The sequence below is a fragment of the Diadema antillarum genome, unplaced genomic scaffold (assembly GCF_040938485.1).
Source record: "Diadema antillarum isolate AM-2024a unplaced genomic scaffold, OU_Dant_1.0 scf00000145, whole genome shotgun sequence".
In the NCBI taxonomy this organism is placed as follows: Eukaryota; Metazoa; Echinodermata; class Echinoidea; order Diadematoida; family Diadematidae; genus Diadema; species Diadema antillarum.
This window is the reverse complement of record NW_027271034.1, coordinates 1924765-1945457: the sequence shown is the minus strand read 5'-3', so window position 1 is coordinate 1945457 and position 20693 is coordinate 1924765. Positions and strand designations below refer to the sequence as shown.

Below are 20693 nucleotides of genomic sequence, written 5' to 3'. Positions count from 1 at the left end.
TGGATAGATTCATTGTGTCAGCCGTATAACAGCTCCATGGGTAGACTAACAACGTATGGTGGGTTGAGATTAATACTGGCTACCATAAATATAGCACAAGAAAAGGAGGGTTGAAAATATTATCAACTTTATAATGAAAGAGACACAATGCCATATCTGATGTGTCATCCTCCCCAGTGATTTATGACTGCGGATTATCATGATCAACTCTGTCTCTGGGTCTTCTTATTTCTTGAGATCTGACTTTACGTAGACGATAAGGCATTGGGTAAATGTGTCAGTGTTTAAAAACACAGTGCAGCCCATGTAAGGATAAGGCATCTCCTCACTTGACATGATTTCAACAAAACAATAGCATTCTTGTGCACATGGCGGACAGCCCAGCAAATAGCGGCGGAAAGTATCAGCTCCTAGATCCTCACCTCGCAACAGCCACGCTGTACACGGAGGGTACTGTATGCGATCCGTGATGCTGATGAGCACCAGAGCAGCACCCTTGAGTGAGCGCGTACGTTTTGCAGCGGAGTTTATGAGTGTGTGTTCGTGTATTCATTATCTGCTGGCTAGTCTCACCACAACGCATGGAGTTGGAGCGCGAGAGGTCTGCAGCAGACTACACAGACGATGTGAGTACAACTTAGTTTTTTGGCTTCTGAAATCTTACTGTTATTTCAGCTGTGTGTGGTATAGTAGGATTGTAGACTTAAAACGTCGTTATTTGGGTTGATTTTGAAATATGTTACACGAATTCATCCACACCAAGAATGTAAATAAATTGTAAGCTCCGTATTTTTGCTCTGCGGCGGTAGTTACTATAGTCCCGTGTTTACCTAGCTGGCGGGTCCTCTCACGCTCACACTACCTCCACTGCATCATTGTTGTCCGACGTTGGTCGCTGTACGTTCGGCCGCTGCAATACATCGAGTGATGAAGTGTGTGTGACCTGTGCATGAAGGAGTCATCGCACAGTGTAGATGAGTTATGTTTGGACGTCTTGCATAAACCTCAAGTGGAAAGGGACGAAAGGCGTTTAACTGTCTGGTAACAGTTAAACACATCGTCGCTCTTTCTTTTTCCAGGTCTGGATCTGACCATCATTAGTCATTGTCGAGAAAAGTTCTGTGACATGTCATCAGCCACTTGGGTCTGCATATATGGCCAATGGTATTTAAAGTGTAAAGGTACATAAATTGGGCGCTACTTGGTACCACACTTTCCATTCATGTAAATCCAAGTCATGTTCCCATTAACTTTTCACTGGACCAATTCTAGTCAAATTTTGCTGCAATGTAGAGTAACATACTGCTAGATTCACAGATCACTCACCAAAATTTGAACCAATCAAGTTACTGATTACTGCCTAGAAGTACTGATATCAGCTTTGATCTTCTACATTGTTGCCATGGCATTGACATTGACACGACATGCCAGTAGGCCCTAAATCAGTTCTGTATGTTGTGTTTCTACCTGCTGTACTCGGTAACTCTAACAAAACTTCCTAAAAATAAACCTAACCCTAAACCTATAGCCCTGTATTAAAAAACAGAAGGAAGAAACAATACCCTCATAAAACCCTAAAAGAAGCCTAGCTCTTAACCTAATCCAGAAATCATGTTTTGATGGAATATTTAACATTGAAATATGTAAGTGCATGTAGCACCTGCGTATATTGGCAACATTCACAAATTGAATTACAACCTTTTAACTACGTACAATATGACCTCATTCTGTTTTTTTTCTTTACGCCTGACTAGAGAAAGCTAGCACTTATGGTAATAAATGTATTAAACGATTGACAGAATTCAATTGATTTCACCAAAGCTAATAAAATTATGAATTTGATAAGACGCACATTTGTTTATTTAGATATTTCAAAGAAAATTTTTTATTGTTATATAAAGCTTTGGTAAGACCTCATTTAGAATACGCCCATGTGGTATGGAGTCCTTATTTGAAAAAACACATAGAAATTTTAGAAAATGTCCAGCGGAGGGCCACAAAATTAGTTTCTGAAATAAGATCTTTATCTTATGAACAAAGATTGAGGCACCTCGGACTTTCAACTTAAGCATACCGCAGGGCGAGAGGTGACATGATTGAAGCCTTTAAATTATTTCATAAATATGATCAGGAAGTAGTGCCTGACTTGGGTTTAATAAAAAAATGCACCAGAGGACATAGTAAAAAATTGTATATTTTTCGATCACAAACCACTACAAGAAGAAATTCATTTTACATGCGCATCAGGAAACCATGGAATAGTTTACCTAGAAATTTAATAGATGCACCCAGTGTCTTCAGCTTTGAAATTGGTTTGGATAAACTCTGGGAAAATGAACCCATAAAATTTAAGTTTGACGCCACGCCACCTGGTCACTACCCAGCTCATCTTTTCAAAAGGACTGAACCTGGATCTGAATACAGAGGCTCAGCCTGCGTTCAGAATCTTCCATAGGTATCCATAGGTAAAATGACTTGTCTGAGGGGATCAGATGTGTCTTTGTGATGTGATGATAAAAGAGATTGTAGCACAGATGATTACAGAGCAAGTGACATCTAGGAAACTATTACCATTGTTTTAAATTCAGGTGCTTTGTTCTTTAAAAATCCTTCACATACTTACATGGAAGAGATGGTGCAAAATTGGATCAAAACTTCAAGAAATATATGTGATTGTATACAATGCACAGTTCAGAGTGCATTACTAGTGGAGATGCAGCACTTCATTGGTGTTTATAATGGTCAAACATGCACGTGGTGCAGACAAGTGCATGTTGAAGGACATTGTGAATACCTGAGAGTGAGCTGCATTTCCACAAGCATCACGAACTTGGGTCTGTGCATTATTTGTTTCATAAAAATGAATCTGTAGAGTATTTAATGAAGTGACACTTTTTATGTATCTTTATGAGTGAATACCAGTCAACTACAGAACTCGTTCAAAGACCATCAAAAGTAGATGTCCAAAGATGTTCGTTCCAAACACTCCTACCCGAACTTAGAAGTTGTTTACAGAAATAAGTGATTGAAGGTGCGCATGGAACTGATTTGAATGCACACTGCTATATCAAATGTACTGACATCAGTGAGTGTGCAGTTCTGCTTTTTCTGTAATGTGCCATCTACATGCCATGCTGTTATACTTTTTCTTTGCACACTTTCACATCCTTTGCATGTTAGTAAGAAAATAATCTTGAGCACACTTGTGACTCATTTCAGCGCTTCCTGAACCAATTTGTAATGTACAGTATGTATTATAAAGTAAAAATGGCCTAAACACTAGTTTTAGAGCTACAAGTATACCAAAGGTGTAAGAAAGGGGCTGCAAAACCATAGGTTTAGGGGTGCAGCCCCACTTTATTTTTTGTTGTAAAACAGAAGAAATAAAAAGAAAAAATGGGGGGGGGGGTGCATGCGCCCCCCTTTAATTCTGTAAAGGCACATCCTCTTATAATACAGAATTCCTGGGTCCGCCCCTGAACATTGTTTCCCTATGACTGTAAAAACTGCTAATTTTTGCTCTAAAGTGGAGACAAATGCATTAAGAAATGTGTGAAATAATGCTGTAATACCAGATAATAGTAATGATGATAGTTGTAATTGTACATTCTTATTACATGTACACGTGTATGTCTGTATGTATGAAGTTTTTAAATGTATTTAAATAATATATTTTTCACTGTTTATATGTCACAAGTGAAAATCAAATTTCTTTCTCAGTGAATGAACAGACAATAGATAGTGGATACTCAGATATTTATATCATTTCATCATATCAAAGTTTCGTTATTACTCCGTAGATAGCAAAATTTATTTAATTTCATTAATGGAAAAGCAAAATTTATTTAATTTTATTAATGGAAAGACTAAGAAAACAAATGCATTTTCAGTTTTCAATATGATATTTGGAATAAATAAAAATCAGAGGCCTGATGAATATTATAAACTTTCTATTTCTTTGTGTGAAATTGTATATTTACAGGTGTAAATTCCAAGAAGTAAATTTAGCTTTTAAAATTGTCTGGCCTTGGTAAAGTGTAAGCAAAAAACAGAAGACTGGATAGCCCAAAAGAGGGGGAAATTGGGAACCCATCTTGAAAAATGGTCGATGCTCTCTATAAAATAATCCCCTGTATGAGAATAACAGTTACTTTAGACAAATTTACAAGTGTACTTTTGTTAACATGTTTTGTGAGTGGTAGGTGTGTATGTTTGAAATCACAAAATGTATGGTTGTACATGTACATGTATGCCCCATGATTTTCTACTGTAATCTTTAGTATGTTTACATACATTATATATATGTTTTAATAAATTCAGAAATAGAAAAAAAGAACAAATGAACAATGAAAAATATAGAGCTGATAATGTTGGGGCTTGAATTCTTCCTTCGCTGTTACCCACCTGGAATTTCGTTACAACCATGTTCGTTATAACGTGGGTGCGCTGCTATTATTTGGCCAGTGACTTTGATGTTTGGACTATTGTTAACGTGGGAGAAAATCTTTTGAGGCTTGGTTATCAAATGAATCTTTGGTTTTCTGTCAAATCCTTAATATTTCATGGCTGGCTTGATGCCTGACATGAGGCTGCCATGCTGTATTGGGCAATAGAGGGCTCACTTCAAATAAATGTCATTTTATGAGGGTGGTCTGTAACCTTAGATTACAGCATTGGGGGGGGGGGGGATGTTGATAATGTTGTGATACCAGAAACTTTCACAAATTGGAGCAGATGGCCTTTAACATGGCATGAAACTGTCACGAATTGCCGACAATGAAGACGGTCCCAGGCCAATAAACATCATTATTGGGCCTGTAACTTTTCAGGAATTGCCAAATTTACTGGTCCAACATGTCTGGTAAAAGAAAATGAATGATAATATTTACTTTTAAAAAATGATAATAACATACAATTTGTAGTCAGGACCAGTCGAAAAAAAGAGAACAGGACCAGTAAATTAATACCATTTGCAGATGAAACAAAAAACCCAGCTTTTGCGCTTCAGAATAGTTAAAAAATGTGAGTTAGGATAGAAACAACCAATGTAAAAGTGTTTATCAGTATAATCAATGTTAAACATCGCTAAATATATAAAATGTGAATAATCAATTAAATTGTTTCTAGAATAAATTGTCTACAGTTACGGTTTATGGAGAAAAAATGTGATATCTCCTTACAGTGGGCTTTAATTAATGTGAAATATTTATATGGTAGGATGTTACTTTTGTTTTGAATCTTTCTGTCTACACGTACAAGCCAGTGCACAGAGCAAGGGTGCACACAAACCCATTTTTTCTACTGGTCCGACCTGTCCCTGTCGGACCATTAGATATCCAGTCTTTTCCTTTTTTTTTCTCTCTTTTACTTGTCCAAAATTAAAGGAAGCAGTGATTTAAAAAATGTTCGAGTTATCATTTTTGATGGATGTGTGTAGGTCAGCTGTATCACAAAACATCCAGCATATGAAAGTTTTGCAATGAAACCTAAATTATAAGGAGTTTATTTTTATCAATAAACTTTAACTGTAGATGGTTTAGTCTGGAAACATTTTTATCATAACCATTGTTCACATTTTGTATATTTAACATTGATTATACTAATTCAAATTTTACATTGAATGTTGCTATTGCTAACTCACCTTTTAGAACTATTTTGAAGCACTAATGCTGGGTTTTATTTCATCTGCAAATGTATGCCTTTAAGTTTGCAGACACATTCCACACATAAATTACACTTTTCTTATTTTCAGCATGTCTGTAGTTATGGACATGGCATATACACATTGTAGAATGTCTCACATGTTTTATGATGGTGACAAAAATCTTGGCATACAGTCACTGCAACGTACTAAAATGTCTCATGGACCACCCTCATCAATCAAATGATGATCTATTTCAGATTATAAAATGATCACGCAGATCCTAATCGAATGGTTACTTGAAAGCATGCACTTGACCATGCATTTACTGGTATTTTGCGTACCACACAATTTTGCTTATAGATGTTTAATCATAAAAAGGTATTTACGCCAATGTATTAACACTTTCATGTTGCAATGTGACGGCGAGATTTTGTTGTTTCAATTTCTTGGGAAAATGGTTGCAGCTGAATTATAAATGGCTACATTTAAGACTCTTTCAACGACAAGGGTCTCACCGTCTGCTTTATCATTTTACAAAACAAATAATACACATATCATTTTGTTTGGGAATTAGCATAATTACTCACTCTTGGTACCTTCAAACAGACTGTTTAAAAGGTAACTTGTTTGGATTTTAATAATTCTTACTATTTTCCTTATTGATGACATAGTAGTCTCATCTTAGGCATCCAATTTTGGATGTGCATCAGTTGTATCAACTAACAGTCAGAAGTAATATCCACCACTACACATGAAGCAGGTGTTTCCTTGTTAATTGTTGAGTAACAAACCATGATAGGTACATATATGTGCATGACATGTAATGTTTTATACATGTGGTATACCCAAACTTTCATAGCAGCAAGTCTTTTTGTTATTTGGCTGTATTCTACAATGTACATAATTTTGTAGTGTATGATACTGTATACGCCGAATATTTTGCGAGGTTTTTATTTTCGTGAATTTCGCGAGTCAGGTGCTATTCGCGAAATTAAAGACACGCGAAAATATTGACACTGATCCCGATGTGAATGTAACGTGACGTACGCGTTAACATTTCTCCTTTCAGTACAGGACTCCATGATCGCGATATCGTTGGGAATTCCCGATTCGCAAAAATTTAGACTCGCGAAATATATGCCGTATACAGTAGTAGGTTTACTACTTCTTGGGGTAGATGGCCAGCATGTTGTTATATATATTTCATGTTTTCTCAATCATTTGTGAGTGGTCATTGTAAAGCATGATGAAGTCCTTGGCCTTAGACATAAATTCTCCATGAAACCTATTTTTGAAGTAATGGATGTAAAATGTTGTTTACCACTGAATGAATAACATGGTGGAATATTTGTGACAGTTATTTGAATGACAATGAAACCACAAAAACTCTGACTTTTTGTTTTATTCTGAAACTCTTGTAATATCATTTAGCAATATTAACAAAAAATACCAGCCAGTTTTTTGCATCTTATCATAGTGAAAATATGCAAGAAAATTAGCACATTTGTGGAGATACGCTGGCATGGAGTCTCCAGGAGTCTGTAGAATTTTTTTTCCCCCTTGAAGACACCATAACTTGCAGGAAAATAGTAATAATGGAGATTGCATCCTTGTTACTAACTGAAATCCCAATGATATGGCTTTTCCTGATGTCATTCTGTAGACGTAAGTTGTGTTGTATTAAGGCCTGCTTGAGGACTGCATGTCACTGTAAATGCAAGTTCATTACATGGATATGATAGACCTAGCATTAATTTTTTTTGATAAGATTTTGTCCATTTTTGTTTCGAATGAATTAACACAGTGTAAAGTGTTTAAACACTTATAAAATTACCATACCTTTTTATGTTCTCTTCAAATTTTTGTTTTTTTAATCTTTAATTTTCATTAAAAAAAAATCAATGTTCAAACAAGTTTTCTTATGATAGGGGTCCAGTATACCATTGGATCTGATTGATGGTAAAATCAATGTATGTGTTTGATTCATTCAGTTGTTTGATATCTCAATTTTGCAGTGTTTGAGTACCGGTATACATTCATATTCAGACTTTGCTGCAGATGACAGGTTTAAAGTAATGCAGATAGAAGAATTAATTGTTTTGGAAAATGTTTGTCGGGCAGGAGGAGGTAATGCCTTTTTTGAATAGAAAAAGAAAAAGTTGGAAGTGGTATTTAAGGTAATATGTTTAAATTAAGCCCATAAAGCCTATGCATACAGTGTAAATGTTATTCCTGTGTAAAGGAAACTACCTTCCTAGCTGTGTATGTCATATTTTGTCTGAAATAACCTACGATAGAGCAGTTTGTACTACCCTTCACAGGAAAGAAAAAAACATCAACAAACCCATCCCTACTGGCTGAACCAGAGTCCCAATTTAATTACATGATAGATTTTTCTCAGCCACTGTTGCCAGTTAACCCCCAAATCAATTTCATTTTAAGAGACTCTTGATTATTTTGTATATTTCTTTTTCCCCCTCCCTATATGCACCCGGAATGCTAACTGCTGGAGCAGCAGTTTGCTACAGGCCATGGAGACTGATTGAAATGAAGAGCACTACCCAAGCTGCTATGCAGAGAGAGCTAGCTACCTCTGATGAGAAAATACGCCACATATAGACATTTTCAGGGAATGCAGCTACCAAGCATCCATGAACTCATTGGATGGATTCCTTCACTGCATACACACACTCACTCAAAATACATGCAGTCGGTGCCACACACAGAACACACACTCTTTTTCTCTCTCCCTCACACACACACACACACACACACACACACACACGCTGTTCCCTGAGAGGACACGGACAGCAGAGCGGCAACAGCAACTACGATAGCAAATGAGCTCTGCTGATGAATTATGTGAGCGGAGCGGAGAAAAAATAGCCTGCATTTGGAGGACTGTGTGGCGGTAGCGGCTGTGCAGTGGACGGCAACACTTGGCATTTGGATTGTGAGACACACAGCATCACTACATTGCAAGCAAGGAGGAGATAGCGGGCAGCTTGTGCGTGGACTGCAACTCAAATTGATCACATCTTGCGCTCTATCCACTCACTCTCCTGTTCTCTGTCTGTCTCTCCCAGTCTCTTCTCTCTGTGCTGTGTCTCTCCCTAGTCCGTGTGTACAAGTGTGTGTTTGTGTGAAATTGGCTTGAGCATCTCCTATCATTTTGGCAACGCTGGCCAAAACACATCCTATTTGACTGCTTTGTAGGGAGAGCTTTACACACATGTACTCCAATAGCAAGAGCTGTCACATAGCCTGGATATATACAGTGGATTTTCACCTTTAAAGCTCCCATAAAGGACTGCTATCACCAGCTGGATAATTTTGTGCAAGTGAAACAGTTGCCTGGGACATTGCGGTGTTAATTTTGTCGCTTGTTGCCAAGAGCGCTCTACAGACAAGTGTGCATGGTTTGTTCTTCGGCGTCAACGTTTTTGGCTGTCTTGATGTCTGCGAATTGATCTGATGTATGACTCTGCTTATGAGACACACCAGCTAGCCCACCATGGCTAAGCAGTATGTTTTCCAGTGGCAGGTCTGCGTCCCTAAGCCCCTTAAAAATGGGGCCATGTTCGACAGATACGAAGACGTAAGTACCAAGAATCCATTAGCATTTGATCATCTGACATTAATTTGCAATTTTCTAATTGATGCTTTTGTTGTACAACTAAAAGTGTAAGTGATGCTCTAAAGATATTAACTTTGTATGATTCATGATGTATATTTTGATATTGATTTCATATTTTGATAGTGATTATAGTTTAATCTTATTATCAAGAGAGATCTTGACAGACAGATTTGCAGAAAATGCTAAGAAAAGCATCCCATCAGGTTCAGCAGTTTTGGTAACTTCTGTGGATAGAAATTTGAATCTGATGAAGCATTCCTTAATGTGTCTTTCATACAAACTGAGGCCCCTGCAATAAGATTACTTTTAGAAAAAAAGAAGAAGAAGATATTTACTTGTAGGTATGTGACACGCCAACATCTGAATGTCTACGCAGTTAGGGGCAAAAAATGATATGACCTCATAATAGAATGTTGATTGTTAGCAGGTTGAGATGATTGGATGATGATGATGACTATGATTATGAGTGATAATGATGATGACAGGATTGATATTGGTGATGACTTTTATGAGGTAATTGTGGTAAATCCATGATTGGATTAATGATGTTATGAAAGTGATACTGGATGGTAATTATGATGACTTGTATGTAATCAACAGTGATGACAGTTACAATACTGAGTAGTTGTATGGTGCGTATGATGATGATGCTGACATTGGCTGTGATGATGATAATTAGGCTCTAATGATTTCTCGTTCACAGTCGAAATAACAGCCAGGAAAATCACATTCCTCCCAGGAATATCTCATGATCAAGTTGCCAACACTAATTTCTTCTTCCAGGTTTTCTCAGAACGAGGTTGTTTATTTCTAACCATCATGACTATTGTTGTTATCATAGTATATCATACTTTAAAAAAAAAATAGAAGTAGTCCTCACACTGCTATCTTCAGTTGTCTTGCAAAGATTTGAATGAATCTTTTTTTTTTTCCATTGTCATAAGCCCATGAAATCAAGAATATCTACCATGTGAATGTATCAACCATTTAAGATAGGAAAAAAAGTTAAGAATGGTCCCCAGTATTGATTTTTATCTATGAAAAGAATGTTGGCAAGTTTATACGCAAGTAGTGGTGAGGCTGAGGCTTACAGACTACCAAAAAACTGCATGATAATTCAATGAGAATAGATATACACATATATCCTGTGAAAGCATCTGCTTGGCTTCCAGGAGATCTTGATGTTTTGGCATCATTGCCTATGTACATTAAAAAGGTTCATGCAGAATGAAGCTCCGATGAAGAAATAAATGTGTTAATGCAGGGATGGAAGAAAAAATATGTGTCAAGAAGATGTATTTGATGCATGTTGCATTCCAGCAATGTCTTAGGGGAAAACACAAAAACCAACAACCCAGAGGCTAGTTCTGTGATTCAACTCCATCACCCCAAGGGGACTCACCCACTCCAAGATATTGAAAATGACATCAGTTGGAAATATGATACTCGGCTGCCTCTTGATTATTATTTATGATATGTCGTGATAGAGCTTGACACATCACTAGAGCAGTGGAAATATATACATCTGAGGAATGCAACCACTAGGGCTTGTGAAGGTTTATCAGTTTGAAGCTGGTATGGACACATATGGAGCACATACCACAGTGCATTTGCTGAACATGATGTATTGAAAGAAGCTAACAAGAACTGGATAGTGGCATACAGCTACCTAAGAACCCAAACAGCCCTCTTTCCCCGTTCCCCTTCTATTGTCTTGACCAAATTTCTCTGCAGGTGAGCTCGAGTTGCACTGTACAAAATATCATCACCTTGGCTGCAGTACCTACAAGAATCATCTTTGAGTCTTTTCCTACAAGTACAATATTTTTATTGTAGACTCTGTGAGAGATCCACAAGGTTCTTATAGACAATGGTTTCATCAGTGATCCAGGGATGTATATGATAGATTTTATGGTGCAGTGAATGTATTTGTGAGGCAGAACTCTAGCAAAGTTGTTGGTTTTGCTTTCTGTGGCTCAAAACTACTGATCATCAGTTTAAATTCACTCACACAGACACGTCAAAATATGCCCTACCAGAATTAGAGCTGCCATACTACTGCCTTTGAAATCACAGTGTTTATAATGAGAGGTCTTTCCCATTGAAGGAGTATGTTGGGTTTTTCATGAAGTAAGGATATCCATAGACATTTGCAAAAAGCTGAAAAATATGCACTTACTGGGAAGCAGAAATTTTTATATTAATGGAGCCTATGAATAAAACTAAGAGCCTGGAAGGAAAAGACCTATCTGAGAGAGGATTAAGTGCAGAGATCAGAGAATGATGATGTTTAGAACTGAGCTTAAAGGTAGGGAATCCCATTTGCACGCCTTAAATGAAGAGTTGTATAAATACAGTGGTATCTTGAAGAGAATATCATTTTAGAAACTCCCATAAAGTATTGAAAGTGGAAGGTAACATTTAGTACATTTTTTTGACGGTTAGATTTTGAATTGAATTGTTTTCGGGGCTCACCGTAAATTCCAGTACATTACTAGGCTACCTTTGCAGACCCATGTACTGCATGTGTGTCCATCATGTATATTTTGTGAAGAAAGTTCATCAACACTTACAAACATTTCTATATACATTCTTACCACACTCTCTATATGTTATTACATCAGCTCTTATACTTTTAGATTTGTGTTTATAGATAAAAAATGCAGAAGACTGCAACAGAAAGGCTTAAGTGTGGCTGACACACAGAACTACTGAGTAGTTGAGTTTTGTGCATTATTCAAATTTTAGATAACTGTTGACTTCCAAATTTCTAAGCAGTGGCCTAAGCAAGTCCCCTGAGGTTCATATTTAATGTTTTGCTGCATTTTGGGAGGTCTGTAAAAGGTATCCCCTACCTTTAAAGGATGCAAAAATTACAATTTTTGCATCCTTTAAGCTCAGTTTTGCATTGTTTCCAGTTTTATTTTAATTTTTGCACCCTTTAAGCTCAGTTCCATACATCATCATTATTTGATCTTTGTACTTAATCCTCTTTCAGATCTCTTTCCCTTCCAGGCTCATAGTTTTATTCATAGGCTTTTAATACTGATATTATAAAGGGGATTATATGTCACCCAGGAAGATATAAATTATGTTCATTACATATTTTTATGTTTACACTTTGATATGGCTGGGTGTTTGATGTAGTACACTTGTCTTTTTTAAATCTTAAAGTAAAGTGTGTTAGACTGTGATGGTCAGAAGCCCAGGGTGTACATACACATCATTCACTACAAGCCATCAGCATGTAGTTATTGTAAAAAATCAAGGACCTTTGTTACCTTTTTGGTCAGCGGGGTCGTAAGTCCTATGCTTGATCGATTCACAAAAGAAGCACCAACAATTGTCCAGAATCAGCTTTTAAATGCCTGCTGTTTTCTTTCTCCTTTTCTTTTTCTTTTTTTTTTCCCACTGTGTCTAATCCTTTGCTTTGACAGCAAAAAGATGCTGCTTTCAATTTAGTATAATTGTCTGATGAGAAAGAGAGCAGTCTCATCACATGCACAAAGGAGTTTGACGGCAACTCTGTTCGAATAACAATACTATACAAGAACTATAGGAAGTTACAGACATGGTACCCTTGTTAAAACTGTAGCTGTTTTTCCATGCTGAGATATTATTAAAGCAACAGCTTTCTTACAGTGCAACCATATTCTGGATGTTTTATCCCCAACAATCAGTGAATTTGCACATTTCAAGAGAACTTGGCATCTCTTCTGCAGCGCACAGTAGACCAGTGAAAAGGAAGATGAATAGCAATGGGCGTGATTTGCTCTGACTGTACATATGTATGCTTGTTGCTTCAATCATCACAGGTTATGTGTAGCATTATTTTTGATGGACAAAATGAGAAATGGTGTTGAAAAAAGAGACACCTTCTGAAACCAGTTGTTCACACCCTGACATTTTATTGTCTTGACTATGTTGAATTCAGAAGTTGCACAAGTTGCTTCCATGTGGCAAGAACTTCTACTGCCCTACTGTAGAAGTGACTGCCTGTCATGAACTTTAACACTGGCAAAGTGTCATTCAGAACCTCTGGAAGGGCAGAGGTGAAATCTGGAAATCATTTCAGACATCTAAAATGTATTTCACAACAACTGATTGAGTTTACAGACATTTGCTGACTGTGTAGGAATTGAAAATCTAGTGTTCAGCCAATTCCAACTGTTATGTAGTTGAGTAATAGATGGTACAATTTCTGTCGTAGCAAACTGAATATTAATGCTATCACTGTGCCTTTCAGTGGTCCATAACATTTATCAAACATATCAAATATGGAAAAAGGATTATGGCATTTCATCTTTATCTCAAAGATACATTAAAAAGTGTCTAACCATTACTAAGATTGTGATATGGCGTGAGTTCAGTAATGCATGGCTGTTAATTTATTGAAAAACCTCACGAACATGTGATTACGTAAATTCTGTAACAATTATATCCTGTGCCAGGCAAGCATACATGTGGTATGCAAACTCCCTTCCTTGATCTGTACAGACGGGGCTTCCGCTGAAAACCGTTTGAAAGGAAACCCAGCCTTTCCCCCTTCCACCCCTTTCCTTTCTTCACAGTTCTTGTCTATGGCAGCTTCTGGATGAAGCAGAAAGCCACCAGGATACAAGAAGCAAAGCCCTCAATCAATATCTCGCCCTTGATGATCAATAGGAGAAACAAAGCCCTTAAGCGGAAGAGCTGTAATTCCTTCACGCTTTGATACGCACGCAGAAAAAAAAAAGAATGTTTCGGTACCATCCACTGCATACTAGAGCACTGTATCTATTTATAATCCTACTCTGCTTATAGCGCCATTGTTACAGGTGGTATTATCTTCACCATCCAATTTATGCAGTGCTCAAGAAAGAGTATGGAGAAGGTGGAAAGAAGTGGTCATCTGAGGATTATCTTCTATTCACTTGAAGAGAAGAATGAGTGAAGCATGTTGACTTACAAATATTGAAAAAAAAAGAATGTTTGTTTCTTCATATGAAAAACGAATGGTGTGTAGCCTATAAACCCCAAAATTTAGCTTCAGTATAACGTATGTTTCTTCACACATTATTTTTACCATGGTATCCAATGGACCCATTGAAGATATTTCATATTAAAAGTGATTAAGGGAAACAGTAACAAGGAAATACTTTTCTGTAATTAGCAAGCAAATACACTATACATGTATACTAGTCGATTAGCAAGAACCAGGCTACATGAACATGTATGATATATGCCACATGCTGCAAACTTTTATAGCATGGTCACTCTTCTTTCATATTCACCTTTCTTCCATCTGACTCTGCTATGCAAAAAAATAAAAATAAAAATGAATAAATAAAGTGATCTAAAATATCATATAGAATTTATTTTTCACTAGTCGCTATATTTTTGCAAAGGAGATATTTTGATTCTTCTTATTCGTTATCCTGTATCCATGGTAGACTAGAAATTTCTCGGTTACCATAACATTGAACAGAATAGATACCCATGAGACACACAAAAATGGGTGTTATCAAGGCAGTTAGGGTATAATTAAGCTAATCATGTTGGAAGAACACAACAAGTCTTATGTTTACTGTGCCAATACTATTAAGAGAGAGGGAGAGCCAAATGAAAAGCCCTAATTTACACACTTGATGACAGCTGTTGTACACCAAAGCAGCAAATTGCCAATGCCATTTTCAGGGACCTTGCTAACTTCCTAAAGGTCATATCCAGTTATGAAATTGGGCGGTATTGGCAGACAAAATGGCAAGGGTAAGGCTGTCTGATACTCCAGTAGTACATTATACCTTGTATTCCAAAGAATGTATCAGACACATTTGCACTGGACAGGATTTTGATATAATAACAACAATGGCATCGAACTATTGTTTGTTTCTGGTCTTAGAGCTTTTTTTTTTTTTGTTCTTTTAACAAAAAATAGTTCTGGGGGAATAAACAAGACAGATGTGTGGTAATTGATTTGTATTCATTCTGCTTTGCATTTTCTGTAAATAGGAGGTAGTTGAAAGCTTGTAAAGTATGAGGTAATGGACTTAGTCGTTTTTCCTATTTTTGTATCGTAGGGTTTATGCCAAAAGGGCCTTAAACCACTTCCACTGTTATGCCAAAAGGCCCTTAATGCTATGGACTATGTGTACTATTAGTGCCCTTTTGGCATAACAGGGGAAGTTCATTGAGGCCCTTTTGACATAAGGCCGACAATTTCATCTATCTTTAGCTGATCCTCTGTGTTCCTTATCGTATAGGCTTCATTCTGTTTCACAAGTAACTATGCTGAAGATATTAATGACTCTGTATCCCAGATATGTCAATTTTTACCAGTAAAATTTGTTATCACTTAACTCTCTTTTGTATTCCCAAGAAAAACATTTTGCAAGGTAATAGCTCATCACAATACGTTGCTTTAAAATTTGCTCGCTACTGTGGATATGGTTCTTTGCATGTGATATTAGAAAAGAAGGAAACAACAACATTTACACCATCACCAACTTGTCAATTTTCAGTAGTGTGAACAAGCTATGTGCAGTATATTTTATAGGAAATTCAAAGCACACTTCATGAGAGACTTGAATGCAGTAATTATGTCAATGTTACAGCCTCAATAATCATTATCCAGTAATATGGTGCAACTAAGATATATATGCAAAGCTCGCCATCTACTGTAGGGGGAAAAAACCTGAGCATATGGAATGGCTTAATATGACACTTTACCAAAAAGATTTTCAACATATGAGTGACCTAAAGAGAAATTTATCAAAAGCAAAATGGAGTTGGTTGAATTGCACAGTTTTGAAGTGATACTTTCTTCTTCAGCACACGTAACAATGTCTTTAGGGCTGACGTCCACTTGGATGACAAGCCTAGGAAGGGTTGCGAAAGCAAATTCTGTCATTTCGGCATCCTGTCTGAGTCAGATGTGGAAAAAGTGTGCGAATCGGCTTGTCCTGGGACATTCCTAGGAATCTCCGCGGACTGACTGCAGACATTCCTAGGAGTGTCCTAGGAATCACCCAGGAAGAGCGCGAAATCCCCCAGAATATATGCTAATCGTAGCCGGGCAGAGCGGACACATCTAAGATTACACCAGGAGTGGTAAAATCACGAACGAGGACAATCAGGATGGCTTGCCGATAACATACAATGTAAGTTAGATATGTGGACAGTATAAGGAAATAGGGCAAGGTTATAAATTGGAAGCTGGCTTTCGATTTTTCTCATTTGACTGCTAGCCGTCATGGAGGTCACACTAGCCGAAATTTACTTTGCCTTATTGCTTCAAATACAAGCTCTGAGAGAATGCTCAGATAGCGCTGGTCCTGGTCCCCTTTGAATGGGTTAGGATGGTCCAATTCTAACAAGTTCAATCATTTTTCAAGCTTAGAACTTAGTACTTTGACATAAGTATAAAAATAAAAATCACCCATAACAGATTTTGACCTAGTTCCACTTTTGTGGGTCGAGCTGGGCGGTCACATTTGAACTGAACATAATGATGTACTATGTAATAGCAACTATTAAAAATCCCTCAAATGAAATGTATTTCTGAAAAGAATAACAAAAAAAGTTTCCTGGGAGCAAAGGGGGCTGCTTCCTCTTCTTCCTAGTTACTGGTGACTGCCTTCTACGGTGCCTTCTTCATTGGGCGCCGGGAAATGCTGACATTGTACCTGTTCCTCATCAGAGGAAGAGAGGTTCGGCTGTGGGGCTAGGGTGGGGGCCTCACTCCTCCCCCTTCTTCGTGTTTTTATGTTTCATAGGCATAATGCTGTATTGATTTTTCACCTTCAAAATCCTTTTGCTTGTAAGAATCTGTTGACTCTTTTGTGTCTTGACCACAAATGTCCGCAGCGGCATTGCGCACTTGTATTTTTTGATCCGCATCAGCACTGCGCTGTCCTAAAACATTCTGGGTGTCTCCTGCTTTCATTCACAAAGCTGCCAGCACTGCAGGATTCTTTCAGGAGCATTTGCAGAAGGGGCGGAGGGGTTATGGAATGGTGAGACGTCCTGACGATGTCTTCATGACAAGTTGCCAAAGTTGTCGGGAAGTTCATTCCTTGTGTCCAAATTTTGGTCTCAATTAAAAATTTGGACACGGAAATGCCCCGACATGTTTAGGACAGTGAACGGACTCTTTCAAGAACGTGCGGAGAGGTTGCAGAATGTGTGCAGAACTACTGAATTTGCTTTCTGCGTCTTGTCCGCACCTTGTCCGCACCCTAGTTGACATCGGTCTTGGCAAACACGTCTGTCTGTCCTGAATGCAGCACACAGTTGAGAACATCAGTACATGTACTCTGTATCAACGTATGTCGTGAATGGACAAGTTGTCTCCATGTCGCCACTTGTGTATTATACTTTGTACACTGTGCATGCATTTTACGAACCTGGCTTATATTCAAAGGATTGCTTTATCTACTCGTGCCCACCATTACCCTAGGACACTGTGTGCTGTGATTTTGCACTGCAACGTTAGTGATTTTCAAACATGTCCAAACTCGTCCTTAATATTTCAAAACTTAACGCGCTTGCATTTGAGTCTGTAAAGTTCTACCCGTTGAGGACGGTTTGATTTTGCTGCAACGCGCATTTCCCATAGACGCTTGCCCGAGTATACTCGGCAGTGGCGGATCCAGAGGGGGGCGCACCGGGCGCGCGCCCCCTCTTTATTTTTTGTTAAAACTGAAGAAATAAAAAGAAAAATGGGGGGTTGGGGCGCGTGCGCACCCCTTTAATTTTGTATAGGCGCCTCCCCTATATGGAATTCCTTAGTTTTATAGACACTTACACATCACAGAATAACTCAATTGCTTCAATTGAAGCCATGTGGTGTACTTGTCAATTGGTACAGTCGTAGCAGCACTGTACATAATACATGGTAGCGCAGCTGTTGGTACGATACATGATAGGTACACAGCAGCATTGTAAATTCACTCTGAATTGTGTAAAAATGTAAAAAGTAATTGCAAATATTACCTGACTGTGGAGACTCAAAATAAGTATTTTAGGTTGTGAAATGATAAGGGTTAGTTTGTGCATAACTGAAAATCAAGGCGGTGCAAAAGTACATGCATGCCAGCACCTTGGGCTTATACCGTTGCACATGTATATTGGCTTCAGATGGATCAGAAAAATAGTAAGTTCCGTAGTACATGTAGTAAGGCTTTTCGCATCTACTCTCTCTGAAGATCTGGATGAGGAACTACTTTCTTTTTGACTTGGCTTAAGTATTTGATAGACATTGGATTGTATTTGTAAACACAGTAGCACTGATCTGAGTAAATTATGAACAGATATGCTGGAAAGCACACTGTGTTGGCTGACAAAAAAAAACACACACACAAAAAAAAAATAAGCAAACCCCAAATGTAAATTTCCTAACAGAACTGTACAGATTGTGCATGGTACCCCATACGTTATCTGCATGAGGCACGATAAATTATGCATGCAGTCTAATAGTAACACCTGTGGTGATATAATTATGGTGTGACTGCACTTTGGCACATCTGTGGGAATTCAGTTACTGTAATCGCTAAGATCAGAAATTCATCATTATGTGTTCTGAAGGGTAAGATTGGATGGAAAGTATAATTGAAAATCATAAGAATCAGAATTTTCATGTTAAAAATGAGAGTACAATAATTAAGGGTGAAACATCACATCACTATCATAAAAACTCTTGAAATACATGCATTGATATATTTTGTCACTAATGCTGAGTTCTCTAGATGCATTTCTATACAAGTTCACATGATGATTTTACTTTCTCAAGGATGATATGATATGAGTAGAATACTGTGTCAGAAGTATCGGAACATTTCTGTGGGCCCCCTACTTTTCATGATAGAAGCAGTTTTGATGAGAATTTTTGATGTCGGAAATTTGGAAGGTGGTTTGAAAGCCGTCTCCTCTCAGGCAGACTCACGCTTTCTTGGGCTCACTTTCACTCTGAGCATCACACACTTCCCATCTTATTCAAAGCTATCATAGGGCTCAGTTGTACCATGTCAATTTCTGCATCTCTGTATGGCTCCAAAGATTTTCAGCGTTGATTGAATTCACAAACCTCTAAATTGCTGCACTTGCATTTAAATGCTGATTGCTGTGCCCAAAGAGCACTTTTAGATTCCTCAGAGTTGTAGTTTGCCACCATATTTCCCATGCTCTTCTTTTTCTTGTTCAGCAGGGGTCCTTTCATGGGAGTGATTGAGAAAATGGGTATTGATTTTCAAATCATAAAGCTTTCACCAGTTCTTAGGGGGGAGTGGTTTCAGTGTCCACATGTGATGAGTAAAATTCTGATAGTGGGAACCCAAAGCATGTTGATTGAGTTATGAGTTGATGAGGGCAGCCATGCACCTATGCAAAAGTTGATGCATTTTACACCCTGCAAATCAGGGACCGTTAGAAACATTGTGTTGGCCACAAACTTGTTAGTGAGTGTGTGGCCATAAGGCACCATTGGGACATAGACTGCCTCCCCCAGCACAGTTTTGCATGAATCTTTTGATATAATTAGCTTCGTAATGAGAAACTTCGCTATCCAGGGGTCCACTGGGCCAAGGAAGACTTTTGTTTATTAACCAAATCTGTTCTTTCAAAACACATGCCAATGAAATAACTGTAGCATGACTGTGATTTCTGCAAAGAGAACATGAAAAAATGATTGATGACTTTTACAGAATTTCTGTATGATTTCCTCGTGCAACTCATCTTTTCATGCATGTAAATGCTACATTCATGTTCAATACAAATTGCTTCTACATCGTTGGGTCCACTATTTTGATAATAGTAAAAGCATCAGTAGCACGCACGCATGCATGTATGGGAGGTGCATAGACTGACAACATTATTTCACATAAATGTCCAGTTTGCAACCAGATGCATGCAGAGGCCAGTGATATATCACTCTGTGTAATATTGATTTTATCGAAGGGCGTATCGCTACAGAGCATCAACTCCGCAAATGATTGGACAGATGTAGCTCTAGAGTTGGTTAGAATTTTGAGATAAAAATTGGTGTGATACACATGTTTATGAATGGTGTATCTTTCATACATGTAGCAAAAGCAAAGTCCTTGCATGGTAGTAACCTTTAACCTCAGGGTGCTTTAAGTCAGAGTAGGCCTAGCCTTTGGCAGCAGATATTGTAGCCATTGTATTGATAGTTTGTAACCACTGAAGATAATTTGATTTGCCTGAAAAAAAAAAAAAAAAAATTCGTAGAAAAAAAAAAATGGTGGGTCTTGCAACAGTGCCATTGTAGACCTTTAAATTCTGTGAGATGGGAATGAGATGGTAGGAGTGCTATTATACACCTCAGCCCACACCCTGCCTGTATCAACACCCACAACTCATCTTGGCACCGACACAACCAAGATACTGACCTTTTATCACTGCCTGGATGATGCCCGC

At 37.8% G+C, this 20693-nt stretch overlaps 1 protein-coding gene across 10 annotated transcripts in view; it reads left to right on the top strand.

Moving 5' to 3' along the window:
• Positions 1–573: 573 nt before the first annotated feature.
• Positions 574–20693, top strand: part of LOC139721565 (1-phosphatidylinositol 4,5-bisphosphate phosphodiesterase beta-4-like) — a 181659-nt gene continuing 161539 nt past the window's right edge. For 9 of the 10 annotated variants that reach the window (XM_071632895.1, XM_071632897.1, XM_071632898.1 and 6 more), the window contains exons 1-2: positions 574–626; positions 8160–9242. In XM_071632895.1, coding sequence (XP_071488996.1) covers positions 9159–9242 — 84 coding nt within the window. In that variant the 5' untranslated portion in view covers positions 574–626; positions 8160–9158. The remainder of the gene's footprint in view (positions 627–8159; positions 9243–20693) is intronic. The other variant, XM_071632889.1, reaches the window with a different exon arrangement.